Below are 22,532 nucleotides of genomic sequence, written 5' to 3'. Positions count from 1 at the left end.
CTCAATATAAGCCGGGGAAAAATCCATTCAACTCAGATCGTCAGGGGCTCTGGCCCCCACCACAGATCTCCAGGGCTTCGGCTCCATCTCTTCTCGTCGCCGCCAACGAAGAAGCTTTTCGTCATCCAGAAGGACGAGGTTCGCGGGGTGCCGAGGCGCATCGCCTGCCGCAAACGAGTACACGAGACTCAACCCACTTGCCGTGTCACCACGCCGAGGTGCTCGCCTGCCGCACATGAGTGTACGAGCCCAGCTCCCTTGCCGTGTCGCCACGCCGAGGTGCATCGCCTGACCACGCAAACGAGCGCGGCCGCGCCGTCAGTCATCGTACGGGGTCAGCCGAGGGAGGAGTCGGAAAGCAAGCGCTCACCGCAGCCGCGCAAGCCAGAGGGTCCTTCTCCGAAAGTCGTTTGTACCCACAACTTCCCCCACCAATAGACCCACACGCACGCATCGACGCCCCACTCACCTGTGAGACTATCCTATCTAGTTCACCCTTACCATCGTATCAACCCTAGTCAATTATCAGAAGACTGATTATCAACCACATGAACCATCAGCTGGCCATGAGGAATCGCGGCCCATCGAGTGATTAAGAGTCCGTCGGTTATAAGAGTGAGGTTATTTTCCTTGCCTTTTTCTTTTTGTCCCGTTCATCGCATAGGCGATCAATATATTCGTCGAGGCAAACTCAAACTCTCGGAATCCTCCTTACGAACCGGCCCATATATAGAGAGAGAATATCTTGTCAAATCGGTTTTCTTTGTCAGAGAATCTCGCCGAGGAATTGATCAAAGCAGAGCCGATATTCTCTCTCACAAACGCATCCACCCACCCTTGTCTCAAACATTTCGTTAAAAGGATATTATACTTGCCGATGAATCTATTGACATATACTTTCGCCTCTGGGATATAATCAGTTGCTTTTATTGCCTTCATACAAATCGTCGCATGTCTGTTTTAAAACTCCGCCCGTCGCCGGTTGTGCTCGATACATGGGGGAACTACTGAGATGTCTGGTGGGAAAGTAGAATTACGGTTGTTAGAAGTGCTTTTAGTCATTCAATTTCGTAAATACATAATCTTGCCAATGAATAAATGCTTCTAGTCATTCAATTTCGTTAAATGCTTAATATCGCCAATGAATAAATGTTTTATGTCATTCATATTAGGTAATTGCATAAGCTTGTAAATGCATAAGTTTTTGTCATTCATATTAGTTCATTGCATAATCTTGCTCATGAATTATTGACGCATGTTTGACCTGCATGATAGATGTCACATGCTTGTTAGAATAAAATTGCTTAACACCAACTGTTCGAGTGCTTCTTTCCAAATCCATGCAAAACTATCTTATTCATAAGAGCTGTTACCTGCGATGAGATATGAAAATGGAGACCTAAAATATCATAACACACACTAGGATAATCGGTAAACGTTTAATCGATGATAATCGTGTTATCCTGATTGATATAACACTGGATAAACGAAGCTGAGCTTAATTATCACAACTGCTCACATTAACATAACCGCAAGCATCCACATAAATTACTACGATTATCTCCGCGATTATCATACTTTATGCATATAATTACATGCATTATCATAATTTATGCATGTTAATACATACATTAACATAATTAATGCGATTTGCGCATTTTTTGGAAAATTATTATTTTCATCAAAATTTCATAACCCGACACATACAACAGTAGGTGGTGGTTGTTGTGGTCGTCGTGGTGGTGGTGGTGCAGGTGGTGGTGGTGGTGGAGGATGGAGGGAGGGAGGTTACGATTTATGAGTATACAATGGGACACTCCCACTAACACCCCCCACCATCACCCCACCACCCCCCACAACCCACTCCACCCACCCCACTCACCCCCTATCCACCACCCCCACGCTACCCACTCCACCCACCCCACTCACTCCCTACCCGTCCACCCCCTCTTCCCCTACACACCACCCACCACCACCCCACCCACGCACCCACCCACCCCACCCACCCCACTCACACCCCACCACCACCGCACCCTCCCCCCACCCCACCACCACCACCCACCACCACCACACCCTCCCCCCACCCCACCACCACCACCCACCACCACCACACCCTCCCCCCACCCCACCACCACCACCCACCACCACCACACCCTCCCCCCACCCCGCCAGCACCCACCACCACCACACCCTCCCCCCACCCCACCACCACCACCGCAACTCACAGCGGATGCCGTCGACCATGAGCGGGTCCAGCTGCTTCTTGCCGTGGTGCCCGCGACCCGACAAGTTGCTGGTGGCCTGCACCTCGTGATCGAATAGGTGGTCCAGGATAGTGAGCACCATCTTCCCGGGCGTGCGGCAAGTGGCGGTGATGTGCAGGAGGTCCCCCGGGGCGATGGGGCAGCGCACGCAAAGATTTAAATTCGACTGGTCGCCCAGCCAAGTGCCATGCGGGAGTGGGTGGGTGGGTGAGTGGATGGAGGAGAGGGGTGGTGAGTGGGTGGGTGAGTGGGTGGGTGAGTGGGTGAGTGGGTGGGGTGGGGTGGGTGGGTCGGTGGGTGGGGTGGGGTGGGTGGGTCGGGTGGGGTGGGTGGGTGAGTGGCCCTGGCCCGGCACAGCGCTGGAGGTGGGGGGGAGGGGCGGGGGGTGGACGCAGAAATCAGACCGAGACTGTGGGTCTCTGTGATGAGTCTATGGGTCTCTGTGATGAGTCTGTGGGTCTCTGCTGTGTGATGAGCCTGTGGGTCTCTGCTGTGTGACGAGTCTGTGGGTCTCTGTGATGAGTCTGTGGGTCTCTGTGATGAGTCTGTGGGTCTCTGTGATGAGTCTGTTGGTCTCTGTGATGAGTCTGTGGGTCTCTGTGATGTGATGAGTCTATGGGTCTCTGTGATGAGTCTGTGGGTCTGCTGTGTGATGAGTCTGTGGGTCTCTGCTGTGTGATGAGTCTGTGGGTCTCTGTGATGAGTCTGTGGGTCTCTGTGATGAGTCTGTGGGTCTCTGTGATGAGTCTGTGGGTCTCTGTGATGAGTCTGTGGGTCTCTGTGATGAGTCTGTGGGTCTCTGTGATGTGATGAGTCTGTGGGTCTCTGTGATGAGTCTGTGGGTCTCTGTGATGTGATGAGTCTATGGGTCTCTGTGATGAGTCTGTGGGTCTCTGTGATGAGTCTGTGGGTCTCTGTGATGAGTCTGTGGGTTTATGTGATGTGATGAGTCTATGGGTCTCTGTGATGAGTCTGTGGGTCTCTGTGGGAGTCTGTGGGTCTCTGCTGTGTGATGAGTCTATGGGTCTCTGCTGTGTGATGAGTCTATGGCTCTCTGCTGTGCGATGAGTCTATGGGTCTCTGCTGTGTGATGAGTTTATGGGTCTCTGCTGTGATGAGTCTACGTCTCTCTCCGACCCTCCCCCTCCCGCACCCAATGCCGACCTGCGAACTTTCATGGACGAGTGTGTGACGCCCCAGGGTGAGCCGGCCTGCATCGACACGGTGGGTGCCCCGGCCACACCGCCACCGCCAGCATACCTGCCCAGCAGCACGAGGCTCAACTTTTCCTCGACGTGGCCAAATCGCGACTCGAGGGCCAGGAGCCGAGCCTCCATCGCCTCCAGGCGGTCGCACACCGCCTCGTGAAGGTCCACCAACAGGGCCTGCACAGCATGAGACGCGGGGGGGGAGGCAGACAGAAAGCAGACGGAGTATGTGGGTCTCTGCTGTGTGATGAGTCTATGGCTCTCTGCTGTGTGATGAGTCTGTGGGTGTCTGTGTGTGATGAGTCTGTGGGTGTCTGTGTGTGACGAGTCTGTGGGTGTCTGTGTGTGATGAGTCTGTGGGTGTCTCTGCTGTGTGATGAGTCTGTGGATCTCTGCCGTGTGATGAGTCTATGGGTCTCTGTGTGTGCGAGTCTGTGGGTCTCTGTGTGTGATGAGTCTGCGGGTCTGTGTGATGAGTCTGTGGGTCTCTGCTGTTTGATGAGTCTATGGGTCTCTGTGTGTGAGTCTGTGGGTCTCTGTGTGTGATGAGTCTGTGGGTCTCTGTGTGTGCGAGTCTGTGGGTCTCTGTGTGCGAGTCTGTGGGTCTCTGTTGTGTGATGAGTCTATGGGTCTCTGCTGTGTGATGAGTCTGTGGGTCTCTATTGTGTGAGTCTATGGGTCTCTGTGTGTGAGTTTATGGGTCTCTGTGTGTGTGAATCTGTGGGTCTCTGCTGTGTGATGAGTCTGTGGGTCTCTGCTGTGTGATGAGTCTGTGGGACTCTGCTGTGTGATGAGTCTGTGGGTCTCTGTGTGATGAGTCTATGGCTCTCTGCTGTGTGATGAGGCTGTGGCTCTCTGCTGTGTGATGAGTCTGTGGGTCTCTGCTGTGTGATGAGTCTATGGGTCTCTGCCGTGTGATGAGTCTATGGGTATCTGCCGTGTGATGAGGCTGTGGGTCTCTGCCGTGTGATGAGGCTGTGGGTCTCTGTCGTGTGATGAGTCTATGGGTCTCTGCCGTGTGATGAGTCTATGGGTCTCTGCCGTGTTATGAGTCTATGGGTCTCTGCTGTGTTATGAGTCTATGGGTCTCTGCTGTGTGATGAGTCTGTGGCTCTCTGCTGTGTGATGAGTCTATGGGTCTCTGCTGTGTTATGAGTCTATGGGTCTCTGCTGTGTGATGAGTCTGTGGCTCTCTGCTGTGTGATGAGTCTATGGGTCTCTGCTGTGTGACGAGTCTATGGCTCTCTGCTGTGTGATGAGACTATGGCTCTCTGCTGTGTGATGAGTCTATGGGTCTCTGCTGTGTGATGAGTCTATGGCTCTCTGCTGTGTGATGAGTCTATGGCTCTCTGCTGTGTGATGAGTCTATGGCTCTCTGCTGTGTGATGAGTCTATGGCTCTCTGCTGTGTGATGAGTCTATGGCTCTCTGCTGTGTGATGAGTCTATGGCTCTCTGCTGTGTGATGAGTCTATGGCTCTCTGCTGTGTGATGAGTCTATGGCTCTCTGCTGTGTGATGAGGCTTTGGCTCTCTGCTGTGTGATGAGTCTGTGGGTCTCTGCTGTGTGATGAGTCTATGGGTCTCTGCTGTGTGATGAGTCTATGACTCTCTGCTGTGTGATGGTTCTGACCCTGAGGCTGGTGTCATCCGTCACCTCTCTGCTGGTGCCGGCGAAGACCTGGAAGCGCGGGCGCTTGAGCGGCGGAGCCATCTGGCTACCATGAGAGATTCGTTCATGAGGCTATCCACATATATAAACACAGAGACAATTTCAACCGAGAAGATGGATTCTGGCTTAGCAATCATTGGAAGGACGTAATAAACCATTTCGGATCTTAACTGATTGTGTTCACGTTTACGGTGACTTTCAGACCGCGTTCCACTTACTGGCATTGTATTCTCCGCAGAGAATGGATTCTTTGCTCCGCTGCATTGACATATTTTGTTGCTTCCTCTTAGTATCTTTCACACGACGGTCAACAGTACAGTGTATAATAACAAATAGTTAAAAAATGTATATGCTTAATACAATGTACAAAGTAATATATAGTATCGTAATTGTATAGTGAATATACAGCAGTGTGATATACATTAGGGTGGGTAGAATAATACATAGTGTAATATTACAATGGATAAGGTATAGGGTGGTTTATAGCAATACAGTATATATTTTAATGTTTGGGTTTGTCTATGGCAGTATATAGTACGGTGTAGACTCGTGTGATGTAAGAGAATGAAGTTTAGATGGAAGCATATTATATTTTTTACGACGTAGAATTGTAATGTATTACTTACTGTTAGTAACTCAGCTTATTGTAGAGTATATTTAGTATAATTATGATACTATGTAGTTTATACTTTAGTTGTTTACGTGGTGGTTTTAGTTACTGCTGCTACATACTATTAACACTTCTTCCCTTTATTAATGCTACCCCTATCCCCTCCCTGTGATGCTGCTAATCCTGCATCATGCACGGGCAAAGTAGCACTAATCACATACCTGCATTTCCCATATCCCCTCCCTTGGATGCTGCTAATCCTGCAAAATGCACGGACATAAGTAGTACTAATCACATACCTGTATTTCCCATAAATATGCTAAATTCCTCTTGATATGCAAATTATATTGTCAAGGCGCCCTTTCCCCCCCCCTTCCAACCCAGCTTATATATATGCTCCAAGCACGTGTGCTGTTTCATTCAGACGCTGTCGCCTCGACAGACCTGGTTTCACCTGAGGACGGCTGCTTGCGTTGTGGCCAAAACGTCGTGGGAATTATTTTATTGTTTTATTTTTATTATTTTATTACTTCCCTTCTATGTGACTTTACCGAAAGAACCAAGAAGATGAACCTTACACTTATTACTACACCGCATTACACTTATTACTACACCGCATTACACTTATTACTACACACATTACACTTATTACACTTATTACACATTACACTTATTACACATTATTCTTATTATAACATTATACTCGTTATAACATATTATAATTACGGCTTTGTGTCAATGAGAGATTTGGAGGTTTGGTGACTGCACTTAATAAAACAAACTTCGTAACATTTGAAATGTAATGCAATGCAACACAGAGAGTCAGTCAACACACAATTGACGCATCGCCTGGCTGATTGCGTTCTTCCACAGATTGCTAAACTAAGCGAGAGAATTGAAGGGAATGCGATCAGGCGAGGGCAGGAGGCAAGGCCCCGCGTTGTAAAGTTCCAACGTGGACATCGCTTCCATGCTCGCTGCTACAGTTATTACAACCTTATACTTATTACAACCTTATACTTTTACGTGGTTGTTTAGTTACTGCAGATACATACTATTAACATTCCTTCTCTTTATTAATGCTACCCCTACCCCCTCCCTTTGATGCTGCTAATCCTGCATAATGCACGGGCATAATGACTTAAAACCCCTCGCCAAACCTACACATTTCACAAGTAGTACTAATCGCATATCTGCATTTCCCATAAATATGCTAAATTCCTCTCCACAGGGAATGGATTCTTTGCTCCGCTGCAAGTTTCCAACCACCACTCTCCCATTGACATTTCGTTGCTTCCTCTTAGTATCTTTCACGTGACGGTCAATGGTATAGTGTATAGCTGATTGTATAATAATGTAATGTAGTAACTCGGCGGGAGACGACTTCACGGGTAACACACTCTTTATTTTATCAAACTTGGTTACAGGTGACTAACACCTACTTTGTATCTCGGGTGACAACCACCCACTTAGCTACTTGGCGACTAACGCCCACTGAGCTACTCGGATGACCAACATCCACTTAGTACTCGGGTGACAAACACCCACTTAGCTACTTGGCGACTAACGCCCACTGAGCTACTCGGATGACCAACATCCACTTAGCTACTCGGCGACTAACGCCACTGGGCTACTCGGATGACCAACATCCACTTAGTACTCGGGTGACAACCACCCACTTAGCTACTTGGCGACTAACGCCCACTGAGCTACTCGGATGACCAACATCCACTTAGCTACTCGGCGACTAACGCCACTGAGCTACTCGGATGACCAACATCCACTTAGCTACTCGGCGACTAACGCCACTGAGCTACTCGGATGACCAACATCCACTTAGCTACTCGGCGACTAAGTCTTCAGCTCCGTCTTCGGGTCTTCAACTGGGTAACTCTCCCCGAGTGCTCTCGCGCGTCCCCCTTTATACCCCACCTGTGGACGTCGCTGCGAGCACCCACTTATTCGACCAATCGCCGGGCGCTGGCTACGATCCTCTTTTCCCACATCTCATCGTGCCTCACCACTCACTCCGCGCCGCCCCGTCATCTGTCACTCCCGGCGCGCGCGTCCACACCACGCCCACAACGCGTGCCCAACCCCGCACCCCGCGCCGCCCCGTGATCCATCACTGTCACAGTCGGCGCACGTCAATACCACCACTACATCACCCCCTACCACATAGCTCGCAGCCGCCCCGGCTGCTATAAAAATATACAAACCCCCCCTGTGTGCCCCGTAACACAACACAACAACAAGAACAACAACTAAGCTAACAACACAACACGACGCGAACACTACCATCCGCAACCCTCAACCAATGCCACCGCGACAATAGAACAATATATACAAACCGGCGAGTGACAATAGCAATGTGTATGCAAAAAAAAATAAATGGAAATTTTTTTTTTTTTTTTCGACTCGTGCAGTGTCCCCTTTTCTTCCGAGCGTCCCTACAACGGGACATTACCCCGGCTGAGGGGAACACCGGGCGAGCTCGGTGTAGAGCAAAAAAACCGTCTTCATGAAAATTGTTGAGACCTAGCCCGAGTCCGCCTTGCCGGTCCGTCGTACGGCACCAGACGCGGTTGAACGTCCGGTGGTGCCAGCGGTTCAGAAAGACATCGGCCAGGCACCGAGGACCCGTGCGTGCCGCGGGGTTCAGGCTCCCGACGGTTAGCAGCCGTCAAGCCCGAGGCACCTGGGGGTGGGTCAGGTGGAAACACGTGAGGAGCAGCCTGCGACACCTCCCTCCCCGAGTCGACGGTCACATCACACGCCCGGTCGTTACGGCACAGAACGGGGTCACACGGTGCCGTATAGGGCTTCAGTCGGGAGGGGTGCACGTACCAACGGCGTTTTTCCCATTTAATCTGTATACTCTGGGGTCGTGCAACCCGCACAATTTCCACCGGTCCCCTCCAAGGTCTCAACAACTTGGGGGACGTAGCCAACGGTGCATGTGGACAATGCAGCCAGGCCTTATCGCCTGGTTTCCAATCATGCGTATGCACCCTCCGCTCATGCAAACTCTCGTTCGCAATTTGCCGCGACCGCGAATTCAACCTCGCCGCCTCCCGTGCTTCAGTCAATTTTGCGATATTAAATTTGATGTGGTCTGCCAATTTAGATTTTGCACGTGGCTGGGAAATCCCCAGTTGGACGTCCATGGCCGGATCGGCCTCCCGCCCATACATAAGAAAAAATGGGGAAAACCCCGTCGCCGCATGAGGGGCCATTCGATAGGCCGCGAGTACCCCCGGCACCTGTAAGTCCCAATCAACCTGATCGTCGCAGACCTGTTGGCACAACATAGACGTAATCGTCCTGTTCAGACGCTCAACCATCCCGTCAGTCTGCGGGTGGTAGGGGGAAGTACGCACTTTCATTGTACCCAACAGGTCGCACACCTCGCGCAACAAACCGCTCGAAAAATTATTTCCTTGATCCGTCAGCAAGCGTTCGGGGGCGCCCTTGTCCAAAACATAACCCTGGACGAAGGCGTCCGCCACCGCTGCAGCCGACTGGTTGGCGAGTGGCCATGCCATGGGCCATCGGGTGAAGTATTCTACGCCAACCAGCAGGAACCTATTTCCCCTCGGTGTAGCAGGAAAGGGCCCCAAGATGTCCAACGCAACCAATTCGTTTGTGCGCGAAACTTGAATGGATTGCAGCAGTGGATTAGCTGCCAATGGTGGCGGTTTTCTTTCGGCGCACCCTACGCATCCCTTAAGAATGTTCGCCACGTCGTTACCCATCCCCGGCCAATAATAGTCTCGCTGGATTAGGGCGAGCGTTTTTTGAAAACCCAGATGCATGAGCCGTTCATGAGCTGCCAGAACGACCTTACCCCGCATAGCAACAGGCACAACGAGCACGTGACCCCGGGACATGTTGTCCCACTTCATCAAAAGGCCCTGTCTGCACACCCAGGAACCGACCCGCGCATCCCCTACCTCGGGAGCGCCAACTTTTCGACGTAGCGTAAGTAGGGAGCTGTCGGACATTTGGAGACGGCCCCACTCAATGAGGGGCAATGACAACAGCGAATCCCTCCCCGTGGGAGCGTCGACTCCCAATTGCACTTTGGACAAGTTAGCAGAACCGGCACACAACGAGTCCAACCACTCTGTCCCCTCATCACTTGGAGGATGCGACTCGACAGTGAAATCCGCTTGAGACACGAGCCGTTCCTCAACGGGTAGCGGCGCGGCGTGAGCCAGCACCGTTCCCTGCACAATTTCGGCCGGCCGCGACCCCGTATTCAGGACCCTTACGAACGGCTCACTGTCCCCTCTCACCATGGTTTGAGCAACCGCTAAGTCGAGGCCCCTTCTGGCCCTGTTAGACGGCCCCAACGGCCCCCCCTGTGCCACCGCGCCCACCTCGAGTGGCTTCCTCAACCGACGGGGTACCAACATTTTCGATCCCGGGGGCACCCTTACAGTCTGAGTTGCCAGCGCCTGCACCGTCGCACAAACCGTGCGTATTTTGGTAGGGCTCGTCAAGAACGCAAGCCGCCGACCTGACGGAAGCTCAATGCAGGCCTGATCTATGAGAATTTTGATGGGCATTTTGGACAAAAAGTCCGTACCTAGCAAACAGGGAACGGCCAGCGATGATGATACAAAAATAGGGCCCGCCAATTTGATGTCACCAATGCAAATAGTCGCCCGAATCTGGCCGATGATCCCCAGGGATCCCCCATTCGCCGCATTAAATGGCACGTCTACTGGCAGAAGGGGTCTACTTTGGACGGGAAGAATGTTATAAATAAGGTCCGAGATGATGGTGGCCGACGCACCCGTGTCAACAAGCACCCGGACCTCAACCCCGTCAATGAAGCCCGTTACCACGGACGACCCGGCCGACGCAACCACGATCCTGTGGGCCAATTCGGACCACTCGACTGCTTGCGGGCCGCGTACGGACCCCCCTCGCCGAAATGAACCCCCGGCACCCAGCCGCGAACCCCCCACCGCCAAGCGGCGACCCGAATGTGCCGTGTTTGTGGACCGAACGTGTGAGGTGCCGCGACTTGCCGGGTTTTGTTGGGATGACTTGTGGCCCTGGTCGTCGTCCCGACGTGGTCCTGTGGCGCGCTGACGCGGGGCCCGGCACCCGGCTGCGACGTGACCCCGAAGGCCGCAGTTGTAGCAGACGACGGACGTCGTAGGTTTCGGTCGCTCCAGCTTGCGGGGCGAACGTGTGGGCGAACGACCTCCCGTTCTCCACTCCCCCGGACGCGATGCAGCGAAGGCCTGCAACTGCACCGCAGCTGGCTGAGGTTCGGCGATCGTGGCTGCCAGTACCGCGTTCCCCGCCAAATTGCAGACGACCCCCGGCCTGCGTTTGAGGACCTCGTACGCGTGAATGCTCGTGGCGATCGCCAGGGAGCAGATCTCCATCTCGTCCGCCACATTGATGGGGACCCCCAACTCGTGGGCCAACACCAGCAGCTGCTCCGTCACCATGGCGTCCTTCCCCTCTTTATCCATGCGGGGAAAAGCTGCGTCCGCCAAGGCGAGTAGTGCCGTGCGATAGGCGAGCGTCGTTTCTCCAGCCACCTTCCGCCGATCGTAGAACTGGTGGCGACACGTGGAGGGCGGCCCGAACACCTTCGCCATCAGGTGTAGTGCGGCCTGGAGCGTAGAGCGGGACGACCTTGCAGCAGATGTGAAGGCTGCAAGCGCGTCGTCGTCAAGCATCGCTGGCAACGCACGCAGGGCAGTGGTGTCGGACCACCCCGACATCTCCTGATGAGCGAGGAACCTTCGTTGGAAGGCTCCCCAGTCGCCCCCATCCGCCTTGAACGCCGACAGCGCGGGCAATCTTTGCTGGAGGACCCGATCGTCGTCGACGTCGGAGAGATTTTCCCGCGCTCCGCTGTAGTTGTCTAAAATGTCGGCTCGGTTGTCAGGCGCAAAATGGAGAGCTCCGGCGCGCGCTGATGACGTGGGCTGCGCTGCGCGGAGGTGTCCGGCCACGTGGCGTCCGTGTTTCCCGCCAATCAATGGCGGCCCCTCAAAAACGGCGGGAACTTCCAGACTTTTGGCGCGAAGCGCCTTTTGGCGGGATCCCGCCAGCCTCGCTCCTTCCTCCAACCCCGCAGCCGTTTTCTCGCCCGCTGGAACGGAGATCTCGGCCAAGATTGCAGCGGCGGCGAGCAGCAACTCCGCCAACCGGGAGTGTGCGTCTTGGAGGCTGGTGTCGGAGGCAAGCAGAGCGTCGGCCATCACCCCGAGGTGCTGCATCGGCGGCCACTCCTCGTCCTCTCCTCCCGAGGTTGGTGTCCCCGGTACGCCGTCGTCATCCCGACCTCGCTCGTGGGTACGGGTAGTCTTCCTTGTGTCCATACTTCTTGAAGACAGGTTCACTTCTGACGCCAGTTGTAATGTAGTAACTCGGCGGGAGACGACTTCACGGGTAACACACTCTTTATTTTATCAAACTTGGTTACAGGTGACTAACACCTACTTTGTATCTCGGGTGACAACCACCCACTTAGCTACTTGGCGACTAACGCCCACTGAGCTACTCGGATGACCAACATCCACTTAGTACTCGGGTGACAAACACCCACTTAGCTACTTGGCGACTAACGCCCACTGAGCTACTCGGATGACCAACATCCACTTAGCTACTCGGCGACTAACGCCACTGGGCTACTCGGATGACCAACATCCACTTAGTACTCGGGTGACAACCACCCACTTAGCTACTTGGCGACTAACGCCCACTGAGCTACTCGGATGACCAACATCCACTTAGCTACTCGGCGACTAACGCCACTGAGCTACTCGGATGACCAACATCCACTTAGCTACTCGGCGACTAACGCCACTGAGCTACTCGGATGACCAACATCCACTTAGCTACTCGGCGACTAAGTCTTCAGCTCCGTCTTCGGGTCTTCAACTGGGCAACTCTCCCCGAGTGCTCTCGCGCGTCCCCCTTTATACCCCACCTGCGGACGTCGCTGCGAGCACCCACTTATTCGACCAATCGCCGGGCGCTGGCTACGATCCTCTTTTCCCACATCTCATCGTGCCTCACCACTCACTCCGCGCCGCCCCGTCATCTGTCACTCCCGGCGCGCACGTCCACACCACGCCCACAACGCGTGCCCAACCCCGCACCCCGCGCCGCCCCGTGATCCATCACTGTCACAGTCGGCGCACGTCAATACCACCACTACAATAATAAAGAGTATACAATTGTAATGTTTTATACAATGTAAAAAGTAATATATAGTATCGTAATTGTATAGTGAATATACAGCAGTGTGATATACAGTAGGGTAGGTAGAATAATACATAGTGTAATATTACAATGTATAAGTTATAGAGTGGTGTATTATAATAATACAGTATATAATTAAATGTTGGGTTTGTCTATGGCAGTATATAGTACGGGGTATACCCGTGTAATGTAAGAGAATAAAGTTTAGCTGGAAGCATATTATGTTGGAGGGGGGGGCGCAATAATGGATATATTTTGCACGGCAAGTGAGCGGTGACGTCACATCTGTGATGTCACCCGCATGCTGCAGCATCACGCTTCCCCCCCCACCCTCTGCGTTGGCCGTGTATTGATCCAATACAAAAATCCAAGTCCCAGGCGAAGCCGGGTCATAAAGCTAGTCAGGTACAAGTTAAAGAGGAAACAAACCTAGTAAACTTACAAATACAATGCAATACAACACAGAGTCGGCTAACAACAGTCAACACCCTACCTGGTTGATTACGTTCTTCCAAAGATTGCTAAATTTGAGAGAGAGATAAAACACAGACCCGGAGACATACAGACAGACACATAAGCAGAGAGAGATGACACAGAGACACACATAGAGAGACACATAGACAGAGAGATGACACAGACACACAGAGACGCACATAGACAGAGATGACACAGACACACAGAGACACACAGACAAAGAGAGAGAGATGACACAGAGACACACAGAGAGACACACAGACAAAGAAAGAGATGACACAGAGACACACAGAGAGACACACAGACAAAGAGAGAGATGACACAGAGACAGAGAGACGCACATAGACACAGAGAGAGATGACACAGACACAGAGAGAGACGCACATAGACACACAGACACAGAGACACACAGAGAGAGATGCACATAGACACAGAGAGAGATGACACAGAGACACACAGAGACACAAACACACATAGACACACAGAGAGATAACACAGACACACAGAGACACAGATAGGCACACAGACAAACAAAGCCTCTCTGTCGAGGCCTTAAAAAGAGAGAGGGGGCAGAGAGAGAGAGAGGGGAGTAGAGAAACTAGCACGTCAATGCAAGGCCGTAGCCATGGAGTCAACATTGGGGAGGACAAAATATTCCATGGGGTCCGGGGTCCCCCCCCCCCCAGAAAAATATCTAAATTTGAAAACTAATTTCCTGCCATTTCCTCCCTAAAATATTTGTAAAAGTTCACTAACACATGGGATGGAATTTGTTTTATTTTTTACAACAATGTCTAATAGTGTATTGTATTACATTGCTGTTTTTTCTTTTTTACCTTTTCTTGTTTCATAGTATGTAATGGCAGAGATTAGGGATTCCTAAAGTACAACGCAATCATATAAACAGAAATCTATGCATTGTTATATGAAGTCAAGTCCAGATTTCGTGGCCAAGGTTTAGCAAATTGTTTTTATTAACAGAGCATCGCAATTATTATTTTTGAAGAAGATTTTTATAGAAATGTATTGGAGGGGCATATTTTATATTATAATTATTATAACATTATAATTACGGCATTGTGTCAATGAGAGATTTGGAGGTTTGGTGACTGCACAGAGAGAGAGACACTTAATCAAACAAACTTAATACTTGGAAATTTAATGCAATACAACACACAGAGTCGGTCAACACACAACGAATGCATCGCCTGGCTGATTACGTTCTTCCACAGGTTGCTAAACTAAGCGAGAGAATTGAAGTGAACGCGACCAGGCGAGGGCAGGAGGCAAGGCCCCGCGTTGTAAAGTTCCAACGCGGACATCGCTTCCATGCTCGCTGCTACTCAATTGACATCCCTACGAGAGAGAGCGCGAGGCTCTACCTTGGTATACAACAACAACCACCACATCCACCACCACATCCACCACCACATCCACCACCACAACAACCACCACAACAACCACCACAACAACCACCACAACAACAACAACCACCACAACCACCACCACAGCAACCACCACAACCACCACAACAACCACCACAACCACCACTACAACCACAACCGCGATGAGAATTTCTCACCTCGGATTTCAGTGCGAGCACGGAGATGCAACAGCCACGCGGCAGCAGGCCGTGACGTCACTTCCAGGGTACAAGACACGCCCCTCCCGCAATGAGCGTCTCTTAACTTAAACAATTATGTTAATGAGCGTGGAGGGGTGGGGCGCGCGTGCTGAACACGTCGCAATGAACTCGCGACGGCTTTCGCGAATAAATTATGTTAATGAGCAGCCAGTCACCGGGTGTGGCTTTGCCCAAATAAGGATTGGCATTGGAAGATAACGGTTGCGCCGATCGGAAGTGACGTCAGGAGGTGGGCGAATACCTTGGTGACATGACGTCACTAGCGAAGCACACCTCCCCCTGGCGTTTGACGCCGATGAGGTCACGCTGAGCGGTGACGTCAGAGAGCGGGGTCAGAGTTCAAGTTTGTTGACAGACGGGGAGCGGCAGTGTCGTGGTGAGCGCTGCGCTCCGCACCGACCAGCCGAGTTCCATTCCCGCTCGTGGCCAACACCGCCAGTGACGACTTTCTGAACCGGTCCTGAGCCTCCCCTACGTCGACTCAGCCTCAAACGAGTCCCCGGTGCGGTGTGTCAACATCGCCACTGTGGAGACAAAGGCGGCCGGGCGTGGTGCTGGCCACCCACCCCCTCGTGTGCCGTCCCACCCTTAATAGGTGCTCGCTAACAGCACTTGTCCCTGCAGTCTGTTAAGGCTGTACAGGGGATCTTTGTCTTTGTGTGTTGGGAGCAAGTTTGAGTGGCGTGTAGCCGTGGGAGTTGAACGGGCGCCTGCTGCTACTGACAGTCGTTGACTGCGGTTGGACAGACGCTGATAGACAGACACATACAGACAAGACAGGCGGACAGACACAGACAAGAGGAACACAGAGACGACATAGACAGGCAGAGAGAGAGACACATAGAGGCGAACAGAGACACAGACGGACAGAGAGATGTTGAATCGAACACACTGAACTCGCTCCATTGAAAGAGATTCCTCGATCTTTGCCCATCCCCGGAAGTCGTTCTAGTTTCTATTTATTTCATTGTGTGTGGTGTGTAGTGTAAGCAATGTGGGATATCGATGTACACGGACATGAACAACATCAGCAGACAAGACGTCTTTCATACTCTTTGGTTCTTTCAGTAAAGTCACGTAGGTAGAACAAATAAAATAATAAATAAATGACGAAGTTTCGATCGCAACACGAGCGGTCGTCCTCAGGCGAAAACATCCAGACATTGTCGCGGCAAAAGTCACGTGAGCTACAGCTGAGCATTGTTGTAATGCGGTGGGCTCACGCGAAATTGATTTCTGCAAGACGAAGGTACTTTGAAAACCCACTGGCGATGCTCTTTTATATAAGCGCACAACTTAATCTATCTGTATTCTTAGTTCTTTCTTAAAGTTATTAATTTTGATTTCATTTTTTACCTACGTGACTTTACAGAAAGAACTAAGAATATGAATCCTTGCAGTCACGAAAGCTTCAAATCTAGAATTAATCTGTGATGAATGCTGCACTTTCCGTCGTTTTCATGCAGGGGGCGCTATAACCCTACGCGCCCCCTGCATGAACGACGGAGGCGCAGAGACAGACGTTCGATCACGTTGGAATCGATCTGCAGACAGCGGTCTTCTCGCACGACCAGCTCTGTGTCGCCTCCTCTCAATCCCGCGATCCCAACCAGGTGAAAGTCCGCATCGAACCGAATCCCCGGCAAGGCCATCTACTTAACGACGAGAGAAAATTCACACGAAATGTCGTTTTCAATTAAGTCTTCCAGATGTAAAATGATATAAGCTTTTATTTAAGAAACACAATTCAAAACATAATACAATTCAAAGTTGTTTCATGTTAAAACTTCAAAAGGGAGCATCGGGAGATTGCGTGAATGCGTCGTTCGTGTGCAATTTTCTTCGTGACTTTCCTGGCCCAAGGCCGTAAATGGTTGTGAGGGGCACTGCAGGTGGTCAGGCTTGCTTCAACCCATGGTTGTCAACATCCAGACGTTAATCGGCAAGGACCATTTCTCGTCCTAATTCGACAAAATCTACGTCAACACGTAATACAAAATTATAATTCGTGTTGTTGAGAATGTATCTCCTCTACGTGTAACTTTTGAGTGGTATGCCTTGTAACAGATGAATGATCCGAGTGTGCTCCCTATTTCAAAGACAATGAGTTGCTCCAGAGGGAGATGCTTCCTGAAACCACAAAAGTACCCTTTGACCTGTATCACAAGAACAATGAGTCTCACCTGAGTGATCTGTACAGGTTACTTCCAAAACACACACTTTGTCCTAACAAGACTTATTCAATGTTTGACTCTTATAGACAAAATGGTACATGTACGCACACCATCATACAAGTATTCATTCTAACTTATTGACAGGCATGTTAACAAAATTGAATCCACTGAAATATAATGCATTAGGTTACATCGCATTAACAAGAAGCTAATTTAAAAAAATACGCACCGTCTGCTTAACAGTGTATGTACAACATACTAATGCACCATTCAAAACGAGTCGGCCATTGCATGCTGGCATCTGGGTAAAAATTTAGCAAATTCCAAACATTACCTACAAACTCCACAACTGAGATGCCACATCAACCATCGCCCCCTACTGACAGGCTCTTGTCCACATGCAGGCCGGTGCAGGGCCATCACCTTGTGCCACACAGGGGCAGCTGCTACTTGGGGATGCTCTTCGAGTGTTTGAGACGAGATACGATACAAAACTACGAAGTGCCGAGGCAATTAAGCAAGCACCATATAAATGCATATGATAATTCTAGATTTGAAGCTTTCGTGACTGCAAGGAATCATCTTCTTAGGTTTTTTTTCGGTAAAGTCACGTAGGTAAAACATCAAAATGAATGAAAATAAAATAAAATCAAAATTCACGACGTTTCGGAGGCAACACAAGTCTCCGTCATCAGGTGGGATATGATAACATAGCGAATGCTTGGGAGCTTATTGGCATTCGCTCCTGGTTAGAGATATACCCAACACACAGGTCCACAAAGACTGGCCGCTCTTACCCTGCAGGTTGAACCTAGGAACTGAGTGTTCAACTTCACATTCTTGTCATTAAAGGCCTGTGACAAAGGTGCATCTATTGGTGCGGCATCGTCTAAGGCAGTGGTTCTTAACCTTGTTGGAGGTACTGAACCCCACCAGTTTCATATGCGCATTCACAGAACCCTTTTTAATGGGAAAAATAAAATTCTTTTTTCAAATTCAAAACATAGGTACATGTTTTACTGGTGCACAATCATATGAGTCAGGTGTGTGTCTTAACCTCCGCCAAACCCCTGAGACTGACTCACCGAACCCCTGGGGTTCGATCGAACCCAGGTTAAGAACCACTGTTCTAAGGCTTACGCATCTCCCGGGTCTCCATTTGACTTTGTATTGTCTCGGAGGAAGTCCACCCACACTTCCACTTCCACAAACTGCTGGGAGTTGTCTCGCTCTGCCTCACAGTCAGAATTCTCCTCCTGCTTCACGTTGCCTCCATCGATGTGAAGGTCCGATTTGGGAGTTGAATCTTCACATTTTACCTTCACTTCTTCGCTCTTCACCATCACGTCTTCATATTTCACCTTGACACCTTTAAAAGTGTCCAAGCTGGGATTTTCTTCCGGTTCTTCTTTCATGAGGGATGGGCTCATTGCGGCACTTTGACTTTCACAAGCTGATTTCAAACTCCACTCCTGGTGGATTTTCTGACACTTGTGTGTTCTCTGGTGTACATGAAGATGTGATGACTGTGCAAACGCCTTCCTGCACGGAGTGCACCTGAAGGGTTTCTCTCCCGTGTGTGTTCTCTGGTGTATTTTAAGATCAGATGAACGTGAAAACGCCTTCCCACACACACTGCACTTGAAGGGTTTCTCTCCCGTGTGTGTTCTCTGGTGTTTTATAAGAGCAGATAACTGTGAAAACGTCTTCCCACACACACTGCACTTGAAGGGTTTCTCTCCTGTGTGAGTTCTCTGGTGTACTACAAGAGTAGATGACTGTGCAAACGCCTTCTCACACACACTGCACTTGAAGGGTTTCTCTCCCGTGTGTGTTCTCTTGTGTGTTACAAGAGCAAATGAATGTGCAAACGCCTTCCCACACACACTGCACTTGAAGGGTTTCTCTCTTGTGTGTGTTCTCTGGTGTTCTACAAGAGTAGATGAACGTGCAAACGCCTTCCCACACACACTGCACCTGAAGTATTTCTCTCCTGTGCAAGTTCTCTGGTGCTGTGTAAAATTTCCAGGATGATCCGTGCTGTATGCACACCGGTCGCATTGTTGCCTTTTTGCACCGAGCCGCGCCGAGTGTCTTTGCTCCATGAGACCACTTCTGCAGAGGCAGCGACAGCTGCAGACAGAAAAAAATAATATCCAAACCATCTACACGTCAGTATCGATGCACAGCGGAATGCATATATACACAGTAACACGTGACTTACACGTCTATACTTATTCATAGATATAAATGATATAGTGAAAAAGTGTCCTAAATTCATCACACGGGCTGTTATGGCACACAATGAGAGGCCAAATGGTCACAAACATGCCTGGAAGCCCTCGTATCTTCTAAATGAATGTTAACCCAACACTCCAAGCACACAATTTCAGCTATCTGGCTACAAAAGGAATATTTATGAAAGCTAAATTCAGCTGACATAGCAAAGGGTGTTGAAAATAATACTATTTGTGTCATGCACAAATGCATAAATTAATGTTCAATCGCAACTTAGAGGTGTGAAGCCAGGCACAGATGTCCTTGATTGCTGGGATGAACAGTTCCGACTTCAGCTGCTGCACGTGTGTGCTGTGATCACTTCCTGACTCCATTCTTACAAAGAGTTCCAGAGAAAAACTAAAATAAAATACTGTTTTGATATAACCTCCGTGCTCAAGAGTTAGTAGAATTTAAAAAAATCACGACGTTTCGATCGCAACACAAGCAGTCGTCCTCAATAGAGTTAATAGACTTTACTGCAAATACAAACTTGACACCGTCACACACTCAAGAGGTGGAGCCAGGATTTTCAGATAGGGGGGAAACCCCTCCAGCAATGAAAAATGATAGGAGTTGTTAGTAAGTAAGGCGTTGTTAGTAAGTAAGGAGTTAATAGGTTTGTACCCTTTCAACTGGTACAAAAACTGACACCTTTATACAAGGCATCATGTTTGCAATAACCACAAAACAAGCAGTCATAATGCAAACAAAAAGAAACAACTCTGATGATGATAATGATATGCACTGTCCTTGAATTTGATTGGTCCACACCCGAGACAGCCAAAAGGCGTCATCTGGTCCAACACCAATGGAGACTAGGCTCTAAGAAAAGCTGTCTCGGGTGTGGCGCTTCCCTCTAGGCCGATGAAGTCGTTGGCTTCTAAGAGTTTCAATACAAATCCGTGTGAAGAACGGGTACAAATGCCATCTTAAATATAAAGCAGAACTTACACGTGTTTGTTTGTGTGAAGCAGCAAAAACTCTCCAACGCTGAGCTCTGGCGTCATGAAATTTTCACAGCTTATGCTGTCTGGAATGTCTAAGCCAACGCCACGTCATTCCCTTCCCGAGTGGCAAAAATCGACCTGACGTAGCAGTGGGTTCAGGTTGAATTTCCTTGAGTGAAAACATCCGATTTAGGTAAATTGAAGTGTTTTGGCTTCTTTCTTGCAAGCATACATTTTTTTCAGGGATTTTCAGTGAAATATAAGGTAATATGAAATTTATCCAAGAAAAGAATCCAAGTCCCGAGCGAAGCCGGGTAGTGAAGCTAGTTACTAATAAATCTGAATGATCCGATCAAAATTACGGATTTCTATCGGATCGTTGGGGGGGCACGTGCCACCCCACCCCCACTGGCTCCACCACTGTCACACACTGGCATGGTTTACAGGTGGTGGTGTGTCCAGACCCACGCCTGGCCACCTTCACCTGCTCAGTATTAATGCTTCCTCACTCCACCAAGTAATTCATTGAGGATCAACCAACACAGCCGAGGCTGCGTGTCTCTCTGTGGTGAGATGTTAACTACCTGTCCTGGCATACAGGAAGTCGTGGGTTCGATCCCGACCCTGACGCCTGCTGTATATTTGTAGTTTACGTGTCTCTCTCTCTCTCTCCCCGTGGTCGCGTGGATTTCCTTCCCGATCCCCGGGTTTCCCCTCCACATGTAGAGAGTGAACACCGCCACGCGTCTAGAGTGAACACCACCACACGTCCAGCGTGAACACCGCCACACGTTCGGAGTGAACACCGCCACGCGTCTAGAGTGAACACCACCACACGTCCAGCGTGAACACCGCCACACGTCCAGAGTGAACACCGCCACGCGTCCAGAGTGAACACCGCCACGCGTCTAGAGTGAACACCGCCACGTGTCTAGAGTGAACACCACCACGTGTCTAGAGTGAACACCGCCACGTGTCTGGAGTGAACACCGCCACGTGTCCAGAGTGAACACCACCACGTGTCTAGTGAACACCACCACGTGTCTAGAGTGAACACCACCACGCGTCTAGAGTGAACACCGCCACGCGTCTAGAGTGAACAACGCCACGCTGTTGACGAGCCTCACCTTGTTGTTGTTGTGGGCAGGTCGCTTGTGAAAACAAGAGCGGTACAGCAGCTCAAGCGGGCTTGGCCTGGTAAACATAAAAACTGTGTTAATGTTTAAAGTAAAACAAAGTTACAAAGTGGCGAGCCGGGTCAAGACAAATTCAACTTAAGCGAGAGAATTGAAGCGAACGCCATCAGGCGAGGGCAGGAGGCAAGGCCCCGCGTTGTAAAGTTCCAACGTGGACATCGCTTCCATGCTCGCTGCTACTCAATTGACATCCCTACGAGAGAGAGAGCGAGGCTCTACCTCGGTACACAACAACCACAACCACCACTACCACAACCACTACCACCACAACCACCACCACCAATACAACCACCACCACAACAACCACCACAACAACCACCACCACAACAACCACCACCACCACAACAACCACCACAACAACCACCACCACAACCACCACAACAACCACCACCACAACAACCACCACCACAACAACCACCACAACAACCACCACCACAACAACCACCACCACAACAACCACCACCACAACAACCACCACCACCACAACCACCACAACCGCGATGAGAATTTCTCACCTCGGATTTCAGTGCACGGGCCGAGCGGCAACTTCCTGGACCCTCGTGACGTCACGCGGCAGCAGGTGACATGACGTCACTTGCGGGGTACGATGACACTACCCTACCACAATGAGCGGCCCTCAACTCGCGACAGCTTTCATGAATAAATTATGTTAATGAGCCGCCAGTCACCGGGCGTGACTTTGCCCAAATAAGGATTGGCACTGGGACAGTTATCGGCAGCGGCTGAGTGGATGTGATGTCACGCTCAAGAGGACGGGGGTCGGGTGGTGAGTGACATGACGTCACTAGCGAAGCACACCTCCCCC

The 22,532-nt window shown here is 50.4% G+C and overlaps 1 protein-coding gene across 1 annotated transcript; it reads right to left on the bottom strand.

Moving 5' to 3' along the window:
* Positions 1-16,545: 16,545 nt before the first annotated feature.
* LOC144953752 (uncharacterized) lies at positions 16,546-22,253 on the bottom strand. Its single transcript, XM_078884347.1, has 3 exons — positions 22,222-22,253; positions 21,638-21,704; positions 16,546-19,416 (listed from the first exon to the last, which is right to left on the bottom strand). The coding sequence occupies exon 3, from the start codon at positions 19,386-19,388 to the stop codon at positions 18,420-18,422; it is 969 nt and encodes a 322-aa protein (XP_078740473.1). The 5' UTR covers positions 19,389-19,416; positions 21,638-21,704; positions 22,222-22,253; the 3' UTR covers positions 16,546-18,419.
* Positions 22,254-22,532: the final 279 nt, after the last annotated feature.

Source organism: Lampetra fluviatilis, chromosome 82 (genome assembly GCF_964198595.1).
Source record: "Lampetra fluviatilis chromosome 82, kcLamFluv1.1, whole genome shotgun sequence".
Lineage (NCBI taxonomy): Eukaryota > Metazoa > Chordata > Hyperoartia > Petromyzontiformes > Petromyzontidae > Lampetra > Lampetra fluviatilis.
This window is presented reverse-complemented; position numbering and strand designations above follow the sequence as displayed.